This window comes from Nematolebias whitei, chromosome 1 (assembly GCF_014905685.2).
Source record: "Nematolebias whitei isolate Nwh7 chromosome 1, NemWhi1, whole genome shotgun sequence".
NCBI lineage: Eukaryota > Metazoa > Chordata > Actinopteri > Cyprinodontiformes > Rivulidae > Nematolebias > Nematolebias whitei.
This window is the reverse complement of record NC_056498.1, coordinates 32,708,910-32,730,252: the sequence shown is the minus strand read 5'-3', so window position 1 is coordinate 32,730,252 and position 21,343 is coordinate 32,708,910. Positions and strand designations below refer to the sequence as shown.

The 21,343-nt window shown below is 41.1% G+C and overlaps 1 protein-coding gene across 1 annotated transcript in view; it reads left to right on the top strand.

Moving 5' to 3' along the window:
- rbpjb (recombination signal binding protein for immunoglobulin kappa J region b) overlaps window positions 1-21,343 on the top strand; it is a 65,074-nt gene that overhangs the window by 17,292 nt on the left and 26,439 nt on the right. Inside the window, exon 2 of the mRNA XM_037676470.1 lies at window positions 16,492-16,530. Coding sequence (XP_037532398.1) covers window positions 16,492-16,530 — 39 coding nt within the window. The remainder of the gene's footprint in view (window positions 1-16,491; window positions 16,531-21,343) is intronic.

Sequence of the window (21,343 nt, the reverse complement as noted above, 5' to 3'; positions counted from 1 at the left end):
GTCGTTTTATTCTGCCCCTGGTGGGGCGTCTTTGGGCACCTAGAAGACCTCAACCATCTGCAGTCCTTCAACCTTGGCGGTCAGACGGCTGATCGGCAGCAAATGCACGAGTTTGTTTCTGCACATTAACCATAAAAAAAGGTGTTTCCTGTCAGACATCCATTTTGTTTTTGTCCCACCTCACCCTTCTCTGACTTTAAACGGGAACATTTTATTGATTTATCAAGTATCTCATCATATTCAGATTGTTTTTAACGTGTCTTGTTTGGGACCTGTGTAAGGTCATACATCCAATAATGCAATGAATGCTGTATATTTTCACGTAATGCAAATGTTAACGTATGTCTTGTGCAACATTTACTCTGCATAATAAGGAAAAAGTTAATTTCATTAATTGACACCCTCCCGGTAAAAGGAGGCGTTATTTTTTTATGTATGTATGTGTAGGTGCACATTTGTTTGTTAGCAAAACATCTTAAGAACCAGTGGATTGGCTTAATAAAACTTTCTGAGACTTTCAGAAAGCATTGATTGGTGTGCTGTTATAACTAATTAGCTCACGATGGCTGCCTTTGCTTACTAACACTTGGCGAACAAAAGTGGCTTTAATTCAGTCACTTTTATAGATATTTTCAAGTACCCTCATGCACTTGCCAGGCCGACACTGTAAATAAGAAACTGTTTTCAATGTCTTGCCTGATAAAATAATGGTAAAAAAGCTAAAATCTTGTATGGTAGTAGCTGAGAGTCATCCACCACACAAACTTGTAAGAATTAACAGTTTACATGAGACCAGCCAATTTGTTGATTACGATTAGAGCTCGATCGATATATTGGTAGAGCCGATATAGGCATTTGGGAACCTAATGCTATCTGTGATAATTGTCCCATTATGTGCCGAAATAAACACGTCTAATTTTCACCCCTATAATGCTGGGAACCAGCCATAATTGTACAATGTATCCAGCAGAGGGTGCATGCAGACTACTTTCAAGTCGTGGCCGTTCACTTAGGTTTCACTTTCAGCACAGCCGAAGCAGGTAACAACTGTGTAGCATATTTTGATGAACAGAGCATAGTAAGTTTATTTTAAATGATCTGAAAAAAAACCCCCAACAATAATGAATTATTTTCAATCCTCCAACTCGCTTGTCATTAGCTACGTGCCTCTCAAGTTAGCAAGCTAATGTTTAGATAATGTAGCATAGGCTATTGTCTTGTAAATCTTTATCCAGAACAATAAATCTAACGTAGCGGTAAATATATATCCGTGTTAGTAACATTATCTTTGTTGTCCTCAATGAAATGCATAGTTTGTCTGAAATTTTTACTTCTCTACAAAGAAAAACAAGCACGGCTGTGGTCAATACTATTTAGACCTTCACCATACGTGACTGACTGACTCAACGATGAACAGGGAAGGGAAGGTTTAATGGATGTTTTTGTAACACGCTTGATAACTTTATGGTGAATATTGTAGGATAGAAAATGTGAACACATGTTGGGAAGACTTTCTGGCCAGCGTACCACTTTAAACGTACTGTGGGACTAATTAAAGCGTGGATGGGATTTGCTTAGCTTCATGGTTGCTAACAGCTGAGCTATAATAAAAAAATAAAAAAACATTCCACTCTCTCTTTACTTAGATTCTTGGAGGTGAATAAAGCTTTAAAAAAAAAATCTGCCGTTATATCGGTTATCAGTATTAGCCTACTCCTCCCAATATCTGTATCGGCGATAGCCAAAATTTCCATATTGATCAGGCTTTAATTACGATACCTTTCTTTTATTTAAACTTTTATAAGGATTATAATTAACTGCATATTTTTTTCTTTAAAATTTCAATTTTTTTCTCTTCTGCTTCATTTAACTTTATTTTCATACGCATGACATTTGTTACAAAAAGCTGACTTGGAAATATTTGGGGGCCGAGATGGTGTAGGGGCAGGGCAGCCGACTCGGGACTCCAAGGCCCCGGGTTCGATCCCCGGTCATTTCACATCTCGTGGTGTCTCTGAGCAGGACACATTATACCCAGTTGCTCCCCGGGTATCCCCCACAGCTGCCCTCTGCTCCACCTGGTGGTGGATGGGTTAATGCAGAGAGCCAATTTTGCCATTGTATGGAAACACACTGATGACAACACAACACCACAGATTTTTGGTGCGTGATCAGTGAGCACTTGTAGACACATTAGTATTGTTCTTTAACATTTGACTCAAGTGCGCACCCTACATTATTCCAACAGTTGTATCCGCGGTCGCGGCTGATGTCATTGGTTCGGCAAATGCGCACTCCGGTGAACGGGTGCGGGACGTGAGCGTTCGCGATGGCGGCCGGGCGGAGTCGCTGGAGATCCCGCGGTCGCCGTAAGGCCGGAGCGGCGCTTTGCTGCGAGGGCCTTCAATGCTGCTTGCAGCTTTAATTTTTTTTTCACTCTATTAAAAACTACTATGCCAAAGATGTGCTGTTGCTTGAGTTGGCTACTGTGAGGTGTACAGTGTGTACTTGTACCTGGGGGTAAAAATAACCTGGTCATTGAGTATCTAGATATATTCATTTATGAAACAGGAAGAAAATTGGACTCTTGTCTGTTTATTCAACTTGATACCATTTCAAGTTGCAAATAGTCTGATTCTGGTCACTAAAAATGTAATCGGTTCACTTTTAATCTCAACACCGTTTGCTGAACAAAGCGGCTCCAACTTCAAGGTTTCAAACTCGGCTCTGCGCAACAGATGTTCCAGAGATCTCGCCCAGTTGAACAGACAGTGGTTTCATCAGAAGTTCACTAACCCTCACACACGCCAAGTATTTGTTACTTTTGCCGCGCTCTGTGAATGTTCACCCGTGACTTTGCAAATAGGCGCGATTGTGGCAGTTTTTTTGCCCTCGTCGCTCTCTCCCGCTCGCTACAAACTGTTGGCGCGCACGGCGGCACACGTCGGGCAGCGGTGCCAAACACGAAGCGAGCCACGTTCCGCTCCTCCTCCCTTATTTACGCCTATCGTATTGTCCTTGCCTGCACCACAGCTTCTTAAAAACCCCATCCAGGTCTGACTCGGTTTAGTGCCCAGACTTGGCCACCTTCTCTGCGACGGTTTGTTTTTCCTCTCGGTGATTAAATATGTGCCTGAAAGATCTATGTTCAATACTCTTCCCGAGGGCCACACGGAAACGCTCAGGGCTGCCGAAGAAATGTGTGTTTAAAGGGAAAGCCTTTTGTTTTTGCCCGCTGTGTGTGTGTGTGACATCAGTATGCAGGTATTTCTCAACAGGCCGCCAGGACTAAAGCAGCCGGTAGGCTTGAATTTCCAAATTTCTCCCACTGTCACGCACATTCACTTGCTTGGTGAGACTTGTTGTTTCCACCTACTTTTCTCTGTCGGCTCTTGAAGCTTTGAAAACACGAACAGGCGAATTTCAGCCCGGTCTTGTCTTTTTAAATGCTGCGCAAAATTCCTTAGGCTGGACCCAGCTAAGAGAAAGCTTTGAGGCATGAGTGAAGTCTCTTTTAAATCATTCTCAAACCCAGTTGATGTTTGTGCTTCTCTGATAGAGACTATAAATATTATATTTGTTGGCAGGTGTTGATAAAAGGGTCATAAATTTCCTCTTGTCTTCTGTCTGGAAAGCGAGGCCTTCCTGTCCTGTTTGGATGAAAGTGTTCCTTGTTAGATAAGGTCTGTTGATGAAAACAAGTCTGCTCAGTTACACATTCAGTGCTGCTCTCACGTCGAACATCTGCTCTGGTTTTCAGGACATCAGCAGTGGATCATTGTTATTGCACTGCAATATTCTGTGATTTTTGTCGTCGTTTTAAACGAGTCCTATATTGTTGGATTTAAAAGCTGCACCAGTTGATGAGCGAGCAGAAGTCTATTTTTAAAGCTCTAATTGTTTTTTTTCCCTCCCCCTTACAGCATTCCAACACGCCTTTAAAAAGTGTGTAAAAATATGGAAATTACTTTTTAGTGTTTTCCTGTAAATTGTGGAAAACAATAGTATGAAATGCATTTGAGTTATTAGACTATTTCTTAATCATTTTTCAATTGTTAGACAATTCAGATCTGTACAAAGTTAGAACTCTGAATTGGCCTGGGAATCATTAATTGATACGTTGTTTTGTTTTTTTATGTTTCAAGAAATTAAATTTTACTTATCCTTAGATTAATATACCTTCATTACTCCTCTGTGCTTAATTTGAGCCGGATCCGGAACTCCCTTATTTTGACCGGGAGCGTTCCGGTAACGCTTTGCGCAGATCTGGTAACACTCAGGCTTACTAATAATAAAGTTCTGAACAAATTACTAACTTAAATGAATAAAACTTGTATTGGATATGTAAACTGAAAATAATTACATAAACACTAATTTTAAACACAACAGCCACGTACAAGCTTCTTAATTCATTCATTCAATCTTTATTTATACAGGCTAGTCCCATTGAGCCACGAGGACTCATTCACAAGAGAGACCTGTTCCAGACAGAACATATAGTACAGACAACAAAAAACTAAAGTAAAAATGCAGTTAAAATAAAAGTAGTGTTATAAAACATTAAATCAGTGTGCTGTAAAACAACGTAAAATACTAAAAACAAGAACGTGTTTGCTTTTTAATATCGCATACGTACCCTTTCAAGTAAGCATTTCCACCTTTACCCTTAGTCAAAGTCGTCGCACAATTTTATAAAAAAAAAAACCTCAAAAATATAATTAAACAGCACAATGACATTGCAAATCAGTTCGCCAGTTTAAGTGGGTTGTCAATAAAATTTTTATTTTTTTTTTTATTTTTTTTTTTTTTTTAAATACAAGAATTTTATTTTATTTTTTACATTTACCCTTTATTTATACAGGTAGTCTAATTGAGTCACGAGAACTCATTTTCAATAGAGACCTGTTTTTTGGGGGGGAGCAGATTGTGGGGGTTAAGGGCCTTGCTCAGGGGCCCAGAGTGGGGCAAATGAGGGTGGAGGCAGATTTGAGTGTTTCATCTTTTCCACCCACATTTTGATGTTGACTGTACCGGGAGTCGAACCTGCGACTTTGAGATAACAGGCCCATCTTCTCTAACCTCTCCGCCACCACTCCCCCGAGAATGTTTGATGTGTATTATTAACAATAAAAATATTTGTGTATTATTCACATTACGTATCAAAACAACGGCGCTAATTTGTCAAAGTAACAGCTAGGATGCTTGACAGAAGCGTAGTGTTTACAAATGTAGGTAAACCTAGATGTTTAACAACCAATTAAAAAACACCAAAATGCAGGAAATCGTATCTTTTTCAGCGTTTCCCCTAAATAACTTGTCATGGCGGAACGCTCGTCTCGTCCGTGATTTTTTTGGGGTGGAGGGAGATGCACACCTGAGCTGCGTGCTGTTTGTGCCGACAGTTTTCAAGCGGGTGGGGGCAGCGTGAGAGTTCAGCCTGAGGGAAGAGGCAGTGTGAGCGCTGATTTTTCTACCTGGATTATTGAGCATGCATCAGGATATACTGCTCAAAGCAATAACAACAACAACAAAAATCCTGGGTATACCTGCTAACTCCGTGAGTGGCTATATTTGCCTTTCAGTCAGATGGGGCGTGGCAGGCTGGTGTACCACCTCTCAGAGAAGTTGTGATATCTGCCCTCGGCCTTCAGGTGGGGCAACCAGTCACTCTGTTATGGCCCTAATCCCACACCCCATCCCTTATTTCTTCTTCATACCATTGTTGCTGACGCCATCCTGCAGCTTCGTGTGTGAAATTCAAATTCAGCTCGTATTTGGCTCTCAGCAGAACTCACATGGTGCACCCCAATGAAAGATACATTAAACCCCGCTGAGATTAACTAAACCTGCAAAACTGCATTTTAAAACCAGCTTATAATGAAATGTTGAGTTTAATTTGTTTAAAAAAATCATTAGACATTGTAGTAGGACAAGTGGTTTAGAGCTCTGGACCCATTGCTGTAATGTATCTCAGTCATGTCAGCATCAACATGGAGAACGGTACACGAACGCACAAAGCTACAGCTTGACCTTTGACCTGTCCTTATGAATGTTGGTGTTGGACAGCTCAGCTGTGTGTAGTGTTTTTGAATCTTTAGGGATACCTCTCTCGTTATACACAGTGTAACTCCCACCCTCTTCACTAAATTGCACAAAAAGCATCAAGCTTTACTTGCATCCTTGTTCGATTCGAGTCTAGAAAAAACACTCATTTTGAGAACACCAAACATTCACTTTTTGAATCTCTCAGCAACGGGCAACATGGGCGCACCTCTTGTTGCTGATTTGTTGAATTTAACGTTTCTTGATGTCAGGCTTCTGACATTTCCTTTGACCTCTCACCTAGTTCATAAACCACCAAGGAGCCGCACAGTTCATGTATGGCTTGTTGATAACGCCCAGGGTCAACCTGAGTCACACTTTTGAGCAAAACAGCAAGTCTGGGTCACAAAGACGCCAAAGCCGCAGAGTTTATCTGAACATCATCTATCCTAATCAGCAGTCTCGCTTTGAGTCATTCTAACCTCCCTCTCCTCATTTGAGGTGATGAACTGACAATGCAGGTCTCTGTTCTGAAGTCTGAGGTGTTCCAGGGTTTGTAGGGGGAGGAAATAGATTCACGCCTGGTGTTTCCCTGTTTGCGAAGCTTTTGTAGTGTGTCATAAAGTGTTCACAAAGACCAAATAAAACAGTGGTTCCCAACCCTAGTCCTTGAGGAACACCATCCTGCATGTTACAGTTGTTTCTCTGCTCCAACACACCTGATTCAATGGTTTAATTACCTCCTTAAGTTTGGCAGAAGCCTCTTAATCACCCTTTCATTCAAATCAGGTGTGTTGGAGCAGCTAACCATGCAGGATGGTGTTCCTCAGGGACCAGGATATTGAACCTTAGAAATAAAATATCAATGTTTTTTATTGTAAATGACGTAATCCCTCTGACATCTTTGTTCGCCCTCTTAAAACATCTCAGGCACCTGAAAATAGCCAACAAATTTTTGTTTGATTTGTTATTTTGCTTTGCCTGTCTGAGAAAATGAGAATCTGTTTTTAGCTCAGACCTTTCGTATCACTCTCCATAAACTTGAGTTTATTTAAGTCCACTCATCACAACTTTCGAAGCTAATTACACACTTTGTGTAAAGCCCTGAGTCCAATTTAATCGTGTTTCTTTTAAGAAACCTTATTAAAACTTTGAATTGGCAGCGGTTTTGGAATATTTTAAGTATGAATTAATAAAATAATTGACTGTTTAAGTGTTTTTATATGCCCATGGAAAGGTGGACGTATTATGGTATAGTCTCTGACTTTATGTCCATTTGTAAGTCCGTAAACCTTGGCCATTGCTATAGATTTCTGTACAATAGTTTGTCGACTGGCGTATAATAATGTCGTGTGCTGTACTCTTGTTGTTTATTAAACCGGCACCTGGTTACTGTTAAAAGCAACATGTAATATCGGCGTGTGCCAACTTGGATCCTACATAGCATCTCAGTGGTCTGCCGACTAGTTGCCAAACAATATTTGTGAGATCCAACAACGTTAAGTCAGGTCCTCTGGACAGTTTCTTTGTGTTGGAAAGTTTCATACTTCATCCTGACTTAACTTTGTTGGAATTTTTACCTGGATTATTGAGCATGAACTTTGTGTCTAAAATATCTCAGAACGTTCATTGGGGTTCTCACGGGTTACAGAAGCTTGCGATCTTGGCGTTTAGAATTTTGAGCTCATAAATATAAATTTATGAAACAACCAGCTAGCGTGTCTGTATTGCACGCCGCTAGTTTAGCACTACGTCAGTGCCGGCAGACGACAGGGGTTGGGGGTGAAGGGCATTTCGGTAGGTAAGGCGCTCTGTTTTGTTGACAGTGCGGGGCGCCCACCTTGTATAACCGTTATTTATAACGGTCTTATTCTAAAACTGTCGTGAATCGTGGCATTTGTGACACATTTGTTCAAGGAATTTGAGGCTTTTAAATTTCTCTACAGCGATGAGGTAGAGGTAGGGCAGCCGCCTCGGGACCCGAAAGTCCCAGGTTAGATCCCCAGCCATTCCCACATGTCGTGGCTAGGCCTGTCACAATAACAAATTTTGATGGGCGATTAATTGTCTCAGAAATTATTGCGATAAACAATAATATTGTTTGAAATTTGACAGTAATTGGTAATTACCGTCAAATTTAAGAAGAAATGTTTAATTTATTTTGAGTGTAGTACCTTTTTTGACCATCGGATGGCAGTTTAAGACACTTTGAACCGGAGGACGGATAGTGAGGGAGCGAGCATCGTGTCTCTTTAAGAAAAATGGGAGAGAGGCCCCTTGACGTGAGATGGGCTGTCTTTCTTTCCTTTTTTTTGGTTCTCAAAATGGCAGATGCTCAGTGTGGCTTGAGCTCTTTAGCATAGCATTTTTCACACAAAGTTTTTCATACAAAATCAGTAAACAAGTTCTCAGCTTTTTTTTTTCAGAGTAAAACAACTTTTTACACGAAGTCATGGGTTTCAATTGTGAATTTTGGAGCTTCGATATGACAGAGGTTTTTTTCCCCGAGGTCGGCCTGTTAGCTTAGCTCATAGCTTAGTTTCTCAGCTTAGCTGCTTTTAATGATCCAAAAATGTTATTTTGGATGGGTAAACATTTAGTTGATGTTTTTCTTAGTTCATATCTTAGATGTTATTACTGTTTTTCTTAGACATTTTATTGTTGGATGTAACTGGGATCCCGTGTACATAATTTCGCTCCACCACATGTACCACATGAGGTGCGAATGACAATAAAGAAACTCTGACTCGGACTCTGACTAAAATGGATTTTAAAGATAAAAGAGAAAGGGAGGGGTCAGTGAAGAGCACTGGAGTTGAGCCTTTTGTCATCCAGTGTCTTCAGGAGAAATAGACAAGAAGAAACAATAAAGCTGATAAATGAAAATGAGGTTGATAATTTTCACTTATCAAGCGATTAATTGATGTATTGTTTATCGTGACAGGCCTAGTCGTGGCGTCTCTGATCAAGACGCCCAATCCCCAATTGCTCCCCGGGCGCTTACATAGCTGCCCACTGCTCCACCTGAGTGTATTGCAGGTGTGATGGGTTAAATGCAGAGAACCAACTTCGCCATTGTATGGGAACCTACAATGATGACAACACATAGCACTTATCCAACATTTTTCAGTCAGGTCATCTGGACAGTTTCTTTTTTTTGTGCTGAAATGTTTTGCCTTTGATCCGGAAGGCTTTATCAGTCAAGGAAACACAACAAAACTGATTCTTCCCCCAACAGCTTACTCCAAAAGTGGAACAAACCAGTTCTGCTTGTGATAAGATGGATAACGTAGCACTTATCTTTTCTTATGTCTCAAATGTGCTTTATGACTTGCAACACAAACAGTCAGGGGGAAAAAAAACTAAGTTTTTAATGAACATACTGTCTTTTAATTATTTTAAAATATGTCAAGACGGCAGAAAAATTGTGCGTGTTTTTCTCATTATATCCGGTCTTGAGGTTTCATCAGGTTGTGTACTGTGGTCTCTTCGGAGCCTCTGGGTGTTGACGTGTGATTGTTTCTTAGCGTTGTTTGGACGCAGCTGTCAAACACATCCCCGAGTAAGCTGCAGAGTTCACACCCTCTCAGTCAACCCCCACCTTGCTGTTGCTTCGTACGCACGTGGTGACACACATTTAGGCGTTATCATGAGGAAGTGGGTGGTCGAGCTTTTCTTCATAGCAACCGCTGTCCCTTTTTGTTGCTTTACCTCGTATGTTGCCAGTCGACGAGCGAGGAAAGAACGCTCCTCGTTTACCCCCACGCTCCATCTACAAGTTAATTTTATTCCGTCACGAACAAATCAGTGGATGTAGGATGTTGAACGATCTCAGAGGAGATGAGTGAAAGATTTCTAGTGCTGGTCACAAACATTCAGACCGACGGTTATTCTGAACATGCTCTGAACCTTCAAAATGACTTTGTTTAACGGTGAGACGTCTCACTTCTACATGACCAGAGATGTGTCAAAGTATCTTCTTCTCGGGTTCGTGTATTTTGCCTTGTGGTTTTGTGTTCTCTTGAAGAGGCCTGAGGGAGCTTTATTGTTAGGTGACGTGTTGTCTGCTGCTTGTTTGATGTTTGGTGTGTGTGTGTGTGTGTGTGTGTGTTTTTTTTAAACCAATCAAAACTCTGGTTTGCACCTTCTGGCAACAAAGATGGATGAGCAGCCGGAGTGTGTTCAGAATGATCAGCACCAGAGCTCTGGACCTACAATATTTTCACCCAAAGGGGAAAGGGACAAATATGTTTCCACCCGTGTCTGTTTACATGCGTTCACTTGTCTCTGTTAGCAAAATATTTTATGAACCAGTGGAAGTTCTCAAAAAGGTATTGTTACATGAACATTCATAGTTGTTTAAAATTATATATACAAGCAGGGCATCCCGCCATGCCTACCGAAACCGACCCCCCCCCGTCCACAACTGCTGGGACTGATGCAGTGCTAAGCTAGCGGCACGCAGTACAGACGCGATAGCTAAAACGTGGTCTGTTTCCCTCATGCTTGGCTGTCTCAACACCGCTTCTAAAGTGTCAGTAGAAACGGCATGCAACACAGACATGCATCTAACCCCCCCCCCCCCCCCGAAAAATAATCACAGAACATATGAGTGACTTGCCAAGGCAAGTAAACTAGGGGAACCTGTTATGTATGTGAATGGTTTAGCCCTGAGACTTCTGTTGTGACTTGGTGCTATGCAGTAGTCCCTCGCTACTTCGCGGTTCGACGTCGGTGCACTCGCTCTTTCGCGGTTTTTCAAAGTAAGATTGGACACGATATACAGATGGTTGATGGATGAGCTGCAAGAGTGGCATAGATTAACTTGAAATAAATTATTTTAAATGATTTAGCGCCTGTGTGCAGCTTACAGGTGCAGGTAGAAGCTCCCTCCTGCTGTCATGATCTCTGCCCCCTCACATTTCTGCTCCGTGAAGGGTTAACCCTTTGCTGTCCAGCTGCACCGATCGACTTCCAACTTAAAACGCAAAGTATGTCACATCTTAAAATCGTCATAATCACAAAATAGAAACGTGTTAAAAGTTATTTTTAATTATTCAGAACTTCTGTGTTTAGTTGTTACAATGTAACTGTTCAAGAAGTATATTTCTGCTCTGTGCTGCTGCTGGGTGAAAGGTTTGCTACAATTTAAATTTAAATACTGTAATATTTTAAATAAACAATGGCTTGTTCATTTAAAATATTACAGTAATTAAATTTAAATTGTTTATTTACACAGAAGAAGGGTGATTGCAGCAGAGAAGTGGGCTGTCAGAGAGCAGAGATTAAAGTTTAGAAAGTAAAGAAGAGTATGGGAAGAGTTTAAAAAGCCTTTATATATATATATATATATATATATATATATATATATATAGATATTAAAATAAACTATGACTTACTACTGCTTTCTAAGTACTTTGTACTACTATCCCTACTAACTGATAACACATGTTGAAAACTTTACCATTAAAAGTTGGAGCCGACTGTTTGCAAAATGGTGTGGTGCTGCATTTAGGTGTGAGACGGGTTCCTTTTGGAAAATAGAGTTGTCACTTCAAAATTTAAGATGGCAACCACCATATATATTTGCAAAACGGCCACCCCAATCATTTGAGGAAACTATGCTTTCCAGTTTTTATATTGCTTAAAAGTGTTGCTCCCTCAAGTGCTTGTCGTGTCCGGTGCGCTGTCTGAAGACAAATCAGCTGGGGCCAAAGCCGCCATTGGCCACCCTCTGTCTCCGCCATTGTACTTTGTGGTGGATAAAATTGCTCCATTGACCCTGCACAACCTGGGACAAGGAAAACAAACTGGGTCTGTTCTTATACACAGTTTAACTCTACTCACGTGAATATTTTGCACTAAAAACATTAAGGTTTACATACATTCCTTGTTAATTTTCAGTCCAGATAAACACTCATCTCGAAAACTATTCGCTATTCAAATCCTTCAGCAATGGGGATTGTTACCCCCCCCCCCCCCACACACACACACACACACACACCACTCCACCAGAGGAAGGAGGGCATTAACAATTGGGGGCTCGTCCGGGATATGAACCCGGGACCTCTCACAAAATAAAAGCTTATTCTTTCCCTTTTACAAAGACTCCATCACTTTATTGTGGTTGTCATGTTTATGCCCCGCTTTCTCAACAAAAAAAAAGGGGGGGGGAGTAACAGGGAATGTGGTGTACCACTTGTTGAACCTGATGTGGCGCAGGCCTGAAATGTTGCTGATATGACGAGTTGCTGAGTTGCTCAGGACAGCCGTCTATCCGCAGCATTTTTCCCGTGTTGCGATCATAGGTGTCGGTGACGGGAGTTAAAGAAAGAGAAGAAAAAAAGGAAGCCTTTTATGTTTTTGAGTCACGTTGACTGATGGTCAGAGGTTTTATATAATGCGTGGCACGTACTGCTGACACCACATTAACTGAAACAAATCGAGGACAAAGTCTGGAAATTTTGAGCCCGAACTCCGCAGCAAAATGTGGTGTGTCATTCAAGCCGAGCCTCCCTGCAGATCAGCAACAGTCAGCATGCTTTCTCTCCACATCTGCAGCTCTACCTTTCGTGGTTTCCTGTGTTTGGGCTTCTTCTTCTGTTGTTGTTGTTTGCATCTCGGCTGAATGTGTTAAAGTGAGTCGGTGGTGATAAATAGAACTGTGGACTGCGGTTTTTCACAGAAACGGCAGACCAAAAGCTCTTTTTTTTTTTTTTTTTTTTAAATGAATAAAATAAAACCCATTGCCACATTATGTTCAGTTTAACCCAATTAAGTTCACTTGATCAGAGCTTTTGTTAAATAAAAGCTTTTAGTATAAAAGTTGTTAAGACTAAGAACAGGGGTGTCCAATCCTGGGCCTCGAGGGGCACCATCCTGCATGTTTCAGAGGTTTCTCTGCTCCAACACACCTGATTTGAATCAATGGGTGACTAACGGGCTTCTGCTGAACTTGAAGAGGTGATTGAACCATTGAATAAGGTGTGTTGGAGCAGATCAATGAGTAAAACATGCAGGATTTGACTCCTGCCCTTAGGACATCATTTTAATCTCAACATAGATCTTTCTCATCCGCCTGCCGCAGTCCTCGCCTTCTTGTCTCGTTTTCCTCGAACCTCGCTCTTCAGGTTTCCTGCAGCGTTCCTTCCTGCATCGTCTGGTGACTACAGTAGCTGCGGTGAAGTTTAGAATTGAGGAAAGAGGAGATCCGTCTGGAATCCATTATCCGAAGCGTCTTTGTTTCACTGTGGGAACCTTATTGATCGTCCTCCTTTATAGTTTTTCCCTCTCGTTTCCTTCTGTTGGCTCAGACATCCCATCATACTCGGATTTTCTTCCCCTCCTGCTTTGCTTCTTTCCTTTGCGATAATTGTCGATTTGATGTTGTTGTTTTGCATGAAACTGAATCCTAAAACTCTTTATAAAACTGAATTGTTTAATCAATTGATGTTGAAGTTTTTATTCCCTGTTTAAATTTAATTGAAAACAAGATAAAGCCTTTTTAAATTAACTGACGAACATTAGTAAGAAGTCGAACTTTATTATTTATCTCTTAGTTCCCCCCCCTTCCCAGAATTCACGATTTTTATTTTAGTATAAAATAAGAGTTTTCATCACAGCCTTTTTTTTGTGTGACGGTGCTTTAAACTTTAAACTTATCAAACACCCGGGGCAGTCATCAGAGTGTTGGTTCTCGTTCTGATTTTGTTTAATATTTTATTTTTATTCTGGATATGCAAGAAGGACTGATTAGTGTGCCAAAAATTGATTTGCTGATCCATATTTACAAGTGGAACGCCCCAGTTTTTTAATTGACCTTTATGCCTCCTATAATACACACTATTATTGAACTTATCAAGACTAATAACGCTGTAATTACTGTGAGATTCACACCAAATGCATTTTTTTTCTTGGAAGCCGAAGATAAAAAGCAGCTTTTTGAAAAGAAAATATGAAAACTTATCATTGATTCGTCTTTCTTTCTCCGGCTTATTGTTTCCGTTGGTGGAAACTACAGTACTTGGTTGTGGTTTACAAAACTTGAATAAGAGGTGGATCAAGGTCAGAGGAAGAACCTTTGAATTGTTGCAGACGACTTTCTAGTTTCGCTTCCACGTTTTTAAGTGGTCTTCCTTGAGGAAAACGCTTGCACGGCTTTGTTTTAGATGCTGTTACTTCTGTCACTCAACACAAAACAGATGAACCAGAGAAAAAGGTGAAGAATGTTCAGTCAGCTGTAATGAATTGACGAGATTTAGATCGTCAAAAGTTTTCTTCAAAACCGGTTTTCCGGAAGAATTTCTTTGCTACAAAGATGAAGTTGGAAAGGCTTTTATGGTAAAAACAACAGGACTTTAGTTAGCTTCTTGTAGAGGTTTTAATAAATACAGTAGTCCCTCGCTACTTCGCGGTTCGTTTATCTCGGACTCGCTCTATCGCAGTTTTTCAAAATAAGATTGGACATGACACACAATTGGCTGATTGATGGATGAGTCGCACGATCGGCATGGAGTTTTTTTTTTTTTAAATAAATTATTTTAAATTATTTAGCACCTGCTGCATATTTGAGCAGCCATACTGCAGCATAAGCTTCCTGCTGCAGCTGATCAGCTGTTCACCACGCAGAGTGGAGAAGTGGGCGTGGCCAAGAGCGCTTGAAGGTGGTAAAGAGCAGAGAAAGCAGGGAGCAGAAAGCATGACATTCTGTGCTCTTTTAGAGCATTTAGACTTAAGAAACGTTTAGAATATTGCAAGACTCTGGGAAGGGTTTAAAATGCATTATAAATAAATATAAATAAAATAAACTACTACTTACTTGTACTACTATTCCTACTTCGCGGTTTTTCACTTTTCACATGTCTTCAGGGTACGGATCCCCCGCGATAAACAAGGGACTACTGTATACCAGGGCAAAATAAAACAAATACAAAACATAGCAGTGTTTCCCCTACCATTATACAAGCAGGGTGCCCCGCCCTGTCAGAACCAAGCACCCCACCTACTGAACCGAACTGCGCACACCCCGAAGGCACTGACGTATCACAAAGCTAGCGGTATGCAATACAGGCGCGCTAGCTAAAAAGCAAAAGGCAGCGCTTATGCTGCCTCTTCCCTCATGCTGAACACCCCCAACCCCCCTGCTCGAAAACGGTACAAACAGCACGCAGCTCAGACCTCCCGCCAACAAAAATCATGGACGAGATGAATGCCCTGCCGAGGCAAGTTGTCTAGGGGAAACACTGCATAGAAAGGGTGAAGCATCCACCCTGCCTCCACCCTCATTTGCCCCACTCTGGGCCCTTGAGCAAGGCCCTTACCCACCATCTGCTCCCCCAAACACACTAGATATCAGCTCTCTGCTCCACACAGAGGGCTGTGGTAGCTCGGTGGTCTGTGGTTGCGTCAGTTTGGGCATCCAACATAAAATAAAAAACTAATTCCAAGTCTTCTTGGACGAGCGGCCATCTGCATTGACCGGCTGGGTTTGAGAGGACAGGAAGGAGAAACAAAAACAGAATGGCAGGTCCAGGTGAACTTTCTATAGGAGGAAAGACAAAAAACCCTGTTAAGGATAGAAATAATTACAAATACAAATGCGTAGAGTAGAGCTAGTAAAGACAGCAGCAGTGTGAAGAAATGTGGTCAATTTGTCTTCCAGCAATCTAAACCTATAACGGCATAACTAAGGGATAGCTCGGGAAACCCAAGCTGAGCCTATAGGATTTATCAAAATGGGAAGACTTGAGCCTAATCTTAAAAGTAGTGAAGGTGTCAAACCTCATGGACAGAAACTGGAAGTTGGTTCCACAAGAGAGGAGCCTGATAACTGAAAGCGCTGCCTCTTATTCTACTTTTGGAGACTCTAGGAACCACAAGTAAACCTGCAGTCTCAGAGCAAAGTGTTCTGTTAGGAAAGTATGGAACAATAAGATCTGTAATATAGGATGGAGCTAGGTTGTTGAGAGCTTTGTATGTTAGAAGTAGGATATACCGTAAGAATTTGTCGGCTAACGTTCAGTGGCATCTAGTTTCTTGAGTATTTATTCATGTTTAAACCAAAAGCACAGAATGGTCGAGTCAAACGCTTTAAATTAACGTAGGCTGTGTACACAACCCGATAACAAAAGGAACGTGTAATTATCCTCCGAACACAGTTGAAGCTCATCAGATCACGACCACACCACTTGTTGCGATCTGTCAGTTCTGTGAGTTAATCTGAAAGTTTTTTTTTTGTTTTTTTTTTTTTTTTGCACCATTTTGGTTAAAGTTCAGTTTGACCCACTTGTTTGTTTTGGAAAGTACAAACACAAACTGGTCTCCGTTGCAGCGCGGTGCCACAGCGTTCTGTCAGAGTGGGCGTTCGTGTGTTTGAAGTGCGAGGCTTATTCCAGTTTGTTTGCGGTAAGCGGCCCACTTACGTTTTCGTCTCGCTCTGTGTCTTTGCAGGAAGTTCGGGGAGCGCCCTCAGCCACAGCGCCTAACGAGGTAAGTGTGCTCTGAATTCATCGTTTTAATCACAGCGGTGTGATTGCGCTTAGAAAATGACTTCTTTTTTGTTTCTCCACAAATTTTTGAATTTCATCGTAATTTGCATTAATTCTACTTGTATGTCAGCAAAACTATATACTTCTTATAAGTATGTATTTATTTAATTGGTCATACAATAATATGGTGACTTCTTCCTGTTCTGTCCAAAGGCTGGGAAGCAAATGAAGTTATAAATGTAATTTTAAACACCGCAGAGTGAGTGTTGTTGCCGACACAGTTACACGCTGAACCGATTGTCCTCATATTACTTTTGCATTTGGCCTCTTTCTATCCATCGTTCCCAGTTGTATTACATTGTTCTTGTTTGGCTGTTATTGATTAGCAATAAGATCTCCTGCTCATTGATTTGTGTTTTAATAAGTTTGTGTTGAAACGAGATCTGTCTGCTGTTTATGAAGTACCGAGGCGTAGAAGCCGTAATTCATCTTATCCAGACTTTGAGTCCAAAAGTGTTTCTTTTTTTGTTTTTGTTCCAAGTTACTTTAGGGAGGCACCAGTTAGCCATTCGGTGGCCAGAATAAGATGATTTTCTGTCAGCAGGAAAAAAATTCTCGTCCATGAACGCATCATAAATATAAAGTTTGTTCTAGGTGAAAGGTTTTGCTAAGTGGAAAACACTCAAAATGAGGTCTTTGTAATATATGTAAGATTTAATTTTTAATTTAACCTTTATTTATACAGGTGGTCTCATTGAGCCACTTTTAGTCATTTTTAGGAGATCTGTTTGGGAGCAGATGCTGGGGGTTAAAGGCCTTGCTCAAGGGCCCAGAGTGGGGCAAATGAGGGTGGAGGCATGTGTGGGTGTTTCACCTTTTCCACCTACATTTTGATGTTGTCAGCTCAGGGAGTTGAACCGGTGACCTTCCGATCCCAGGCCCACCTTCTCTAACCTCTGCGCCACTACTCCCTGAAAAAGTGGTTGGTGAAAAATACTATGGGTGTATGTCGGCTGCTTTCGTTTTCCTATAAAGGTTTGGTCTTGTCCTCACAAAAAGGTAGTTTAAAAAAAATTGTTGTTTCGAGAACTATCCTTGAGCACTGTTTTTATAAAAGTCTTACCGGTATTTCACACGGAAACACCAAAAACGGCACAAAACACTGTAGTGACCATGGCACACTTCATTCTCGCGCTGTAACACTGCCACAAAATTATACCTAAAATATAAAACGAGCTTGTGATTAAAAAGTTACCGACTGAGTGTGACAACACAAGAAGAGGTCAAAGGTTAGGTTAGATGTTGGACTATGACATCATCAGTATCTAAAAGTTGCGTTTTGTCTGTCTACATGAAAACACAAGGGTGGTATTTCTAGACTTTTTTCCCTCTAAAACTACTGTTTCATTTAAATTCAGAAAACTTTATTTATCCCCAGCGAGGAAATTTAAATTTGGGGTTCCCAAAATTCTGTGTGAATGCAAGGCAGAAATTTATTTTCTCAAGTAGATTTAAAAACATTTTCAGGTCTTGACTGCAACTTAAACTGCAGACATGTTCACTTGGTGCACTTTGTTTTGTGTTGTGCAAATTAACAGCACTGTATTTTGATCTGTAAAACAATACTGCAATTCTTTTCCTATTGTTTTTTTTTTTTTTTTTTTACTATATATTTGTACAAATAATTCTGTCCAACATTCTTGAGGATACCGTTTATAATTTTTGTAGATCTTTAGTGACACAGGTGAAGAATTTGTAACTTTGTGCTGTTTGGGTGAGAAGGTGCCGTGCAGTGAGCGCTCAGACTCAAATGCTGTGTGAGCTGAGCTGTCAGCTGGACGTTATTTCTGAGAATCTCAGGCCACTTGCGGCCCATGAAACTCTCTGGCGGGATAGAATCGACCTTGGAGAAGCTTCAAGCCCGGCTGTGTTGACCACAAAAATTGGGCTGTTTGAAGTTGCCATTGAGACGTACTAGTAGAACTATAAGGCAGACAGAAAATCAAGCAGAGTTGCCTTGACTCAAAATAATTATCTGAATCTGGCTCCGTGTCGGCCTTGATTTGGCCAACTATCCCAAACTCTTGGACGTTATATGAACAAGAAGCTCTGCTCCTCCCTCCCCTATCTGCTCCCTTCCCGAGGACATCTGTGGACCTGTGTCAGAGCTGGTCCACAGCCGGCTGATAGACACTGTACCATCTCTTATCAGGACTATCTGGCGTGTCCACGGACAAACTCACCACCTTTGTCGGCTTTCCTCATGCATATGTATTATAATGTCATCAAAATGTTGCTATTTCTGAGCTGAGTTTGTTTTTTTTGCAGCTTCCATCTAGGAAGAGATGGGGTTTTTTTAACACCTCCTCTTCCCTCGTGTTTCCCTTTTCCTTATTTAAATGAAAAGGGCAGCGCCTTCCATGAGGCCGAAGCATCAGACACCTCCGTCTGTTTGTTTGTGTTTTACTTGGACAGGCTGTACTGAAATGTAATTTCGTTGCGCTTCGGTGCTATGACAATAAAGCTGATTCTGATTCTTAAGTAGTAGTTGTTGTTTTTTTTACTGTAAACGAATGATACTGAATCCAAATATATCCAAATAAAATAAAAATATGTAAATAGTTTTTAGCAATTAAATGCATTTGAAACTGTATAGAGATTTGAGATAATTCAGAAGTTCGAAGTTGTTTGGTGACTTTTGGGTGAACCAAAATGTTGATGGATGGATTCCATTTTTTGAAGGGGCTGTTGGACAATGGCTCGCTTATTGTTGTCCTTGTTTTTAGGCATATTTGTGTGTGTGTGTGTGTTTGTGCCCTGCTTTTGCATGTGGAGCTTTGTGAGTAAATTGTTGGGTTACATATCGCCTGGAACAGCCAAGCACAGTTTTGGAAAATGGGGCCCCGGTACCTTTTGATGTGTCCCCTCGTCTTTATTCATGTGCTGCCAGTTCACTGGCTCACAGCTGGACCCTGGGTTCATGCGATGGTTTTTGATGGCCAAAAATATCACGGGGCACCGAACTCCTCGTCGCTGAAAGGCGCAAAGCACATGCAGATTAAGCATCCATGCGTGCCTGTTTCTGAAAGTTTTCTTGTATCCATTTGCTGCCTCAAAGTGCAGCATCCAGTCCAACCTTTAGGCCAGCTGAAGTTACTGCAGGGTAAAGAACAGTTAGCACTGAGTGACGCTGCACGTAAGGTTTGATACAGTCTGGTTACAAGGCTCCAAGGTGGTTGTAAACGTCCACTTTAGGGTTGTCGACCTGTTTTCAGTGGGTTGTAGGCCTTTGCCTGAACAATGTTAGGAAAAAAGCAGCTCTCTTGATTTTAATGTGAGCTTTATGATTTATGCTTGAATATGTGAACAATTGTAAAAAGATGGTTTGCTATACAGGTGATGGCCATAAAATTAGCATTTCATGAAAAAGTTTATTTCAGTAATTCCATTCAAAAAGTGAAACTTGTATATTATATTCATTCATTACACACAGACTGATATATTTCAAATGTTCATTTCTTTTAATGTTGATTATTATAACTGACAACTAATGAAAACCCCAAATTCAGTATCTCAGAAAATAAGAATATTAGGACCAATTAAAAAAAAAAAAAAAAAAAAGGATTTTTAGAAATCCAACATTTTTCAGTCAGGTCATCTGGACAGTTCCTTTTTTTGTGCTGAAATGTTTCGCCTTCGATCCAGAAGGCTTCATCAGTCAAGGAAACGCACAACAAAACTGATTCTTCCCCCAACAGCTTACTCCAAAGTGGAACAAACCAGTTCTGCTTGTGATTAGATGGTTACTTTGGTACGCCCCCTCCTCCATTGCCGGCCCTCTTCCTTGTTGACAGTCGTGTCAAACTGGTTGAAAACAACAAAGTCCATGCTCAATAATCCAGGTATAAAATCCAACATTTTTCAGTCGGGTCATCTGGACAGTTTCTTTTTTTGTGCACTTTGGAGTAAGCTGTTGGGGGAAGAATCAGTTTTGTGCTGTGTTTCCTTTACTGATGAAGCCTTCCGGATCGAAGGCGAAACGTTTCAGCACAAAAAAAGAAACTGTCCAGACGACCTGACTGAAAAATGTTGGATTTTATACCTGGAATATTGAGCATGAACTTTGTTGATTTTTAGAAATGTTGGCTAACTTAAAATATGAACATGAAAAGTATGAGCATGTACAGCATCAATACTTAGTTGTTGCTCTTTTTGCCTGGATTACTGCAGCTGTGCGGCGTGGCATGGAGTCGATCAGTCTGTGGCACTGCTCAGGTGTTATGAGAGTTCAGGTTGCTCTGATAGTGGCCTTCAGCTCTTCTGAATTGTTGGATCTGGCGTATCACATCTTCCTCTCCATGATACCCCATAGATTTTCTATGGGGTTAAGGTCAGGCGAGTTTGCTGGTCAATTAAGAACAGGGATACCATGGTCCTTAAACCAGGTACTGGTAGCTTTGGCACTGTGTGCAGGTGCCAAGCCCTGTTGGAAAAAAATCTGCATCTCCATAAAGTTGGTCAGCAGCAGGAAGCATGAAGTGCTCTAAAACTTCCTGGTAGACGGCTGCGTTGACCTTAGACCTCAGAAAACACAGTGGACCAATACCAGCAGATGACATGGCACCCAAACCATCACTGACAGTGGAAACTTGACACTGGACCTCAAGCGACGTGGATTCTGTGCCTCCTCTCTTCCTCCAGACTCTGGGACCTTGATTTCCAAAGGAAATGCGAAATTTACTTTCATCAGAGAACATAACTTTGGACCACAAAGTTTGTTTTCTCAGTCATCCAGGTATATAACAACAAAAAAG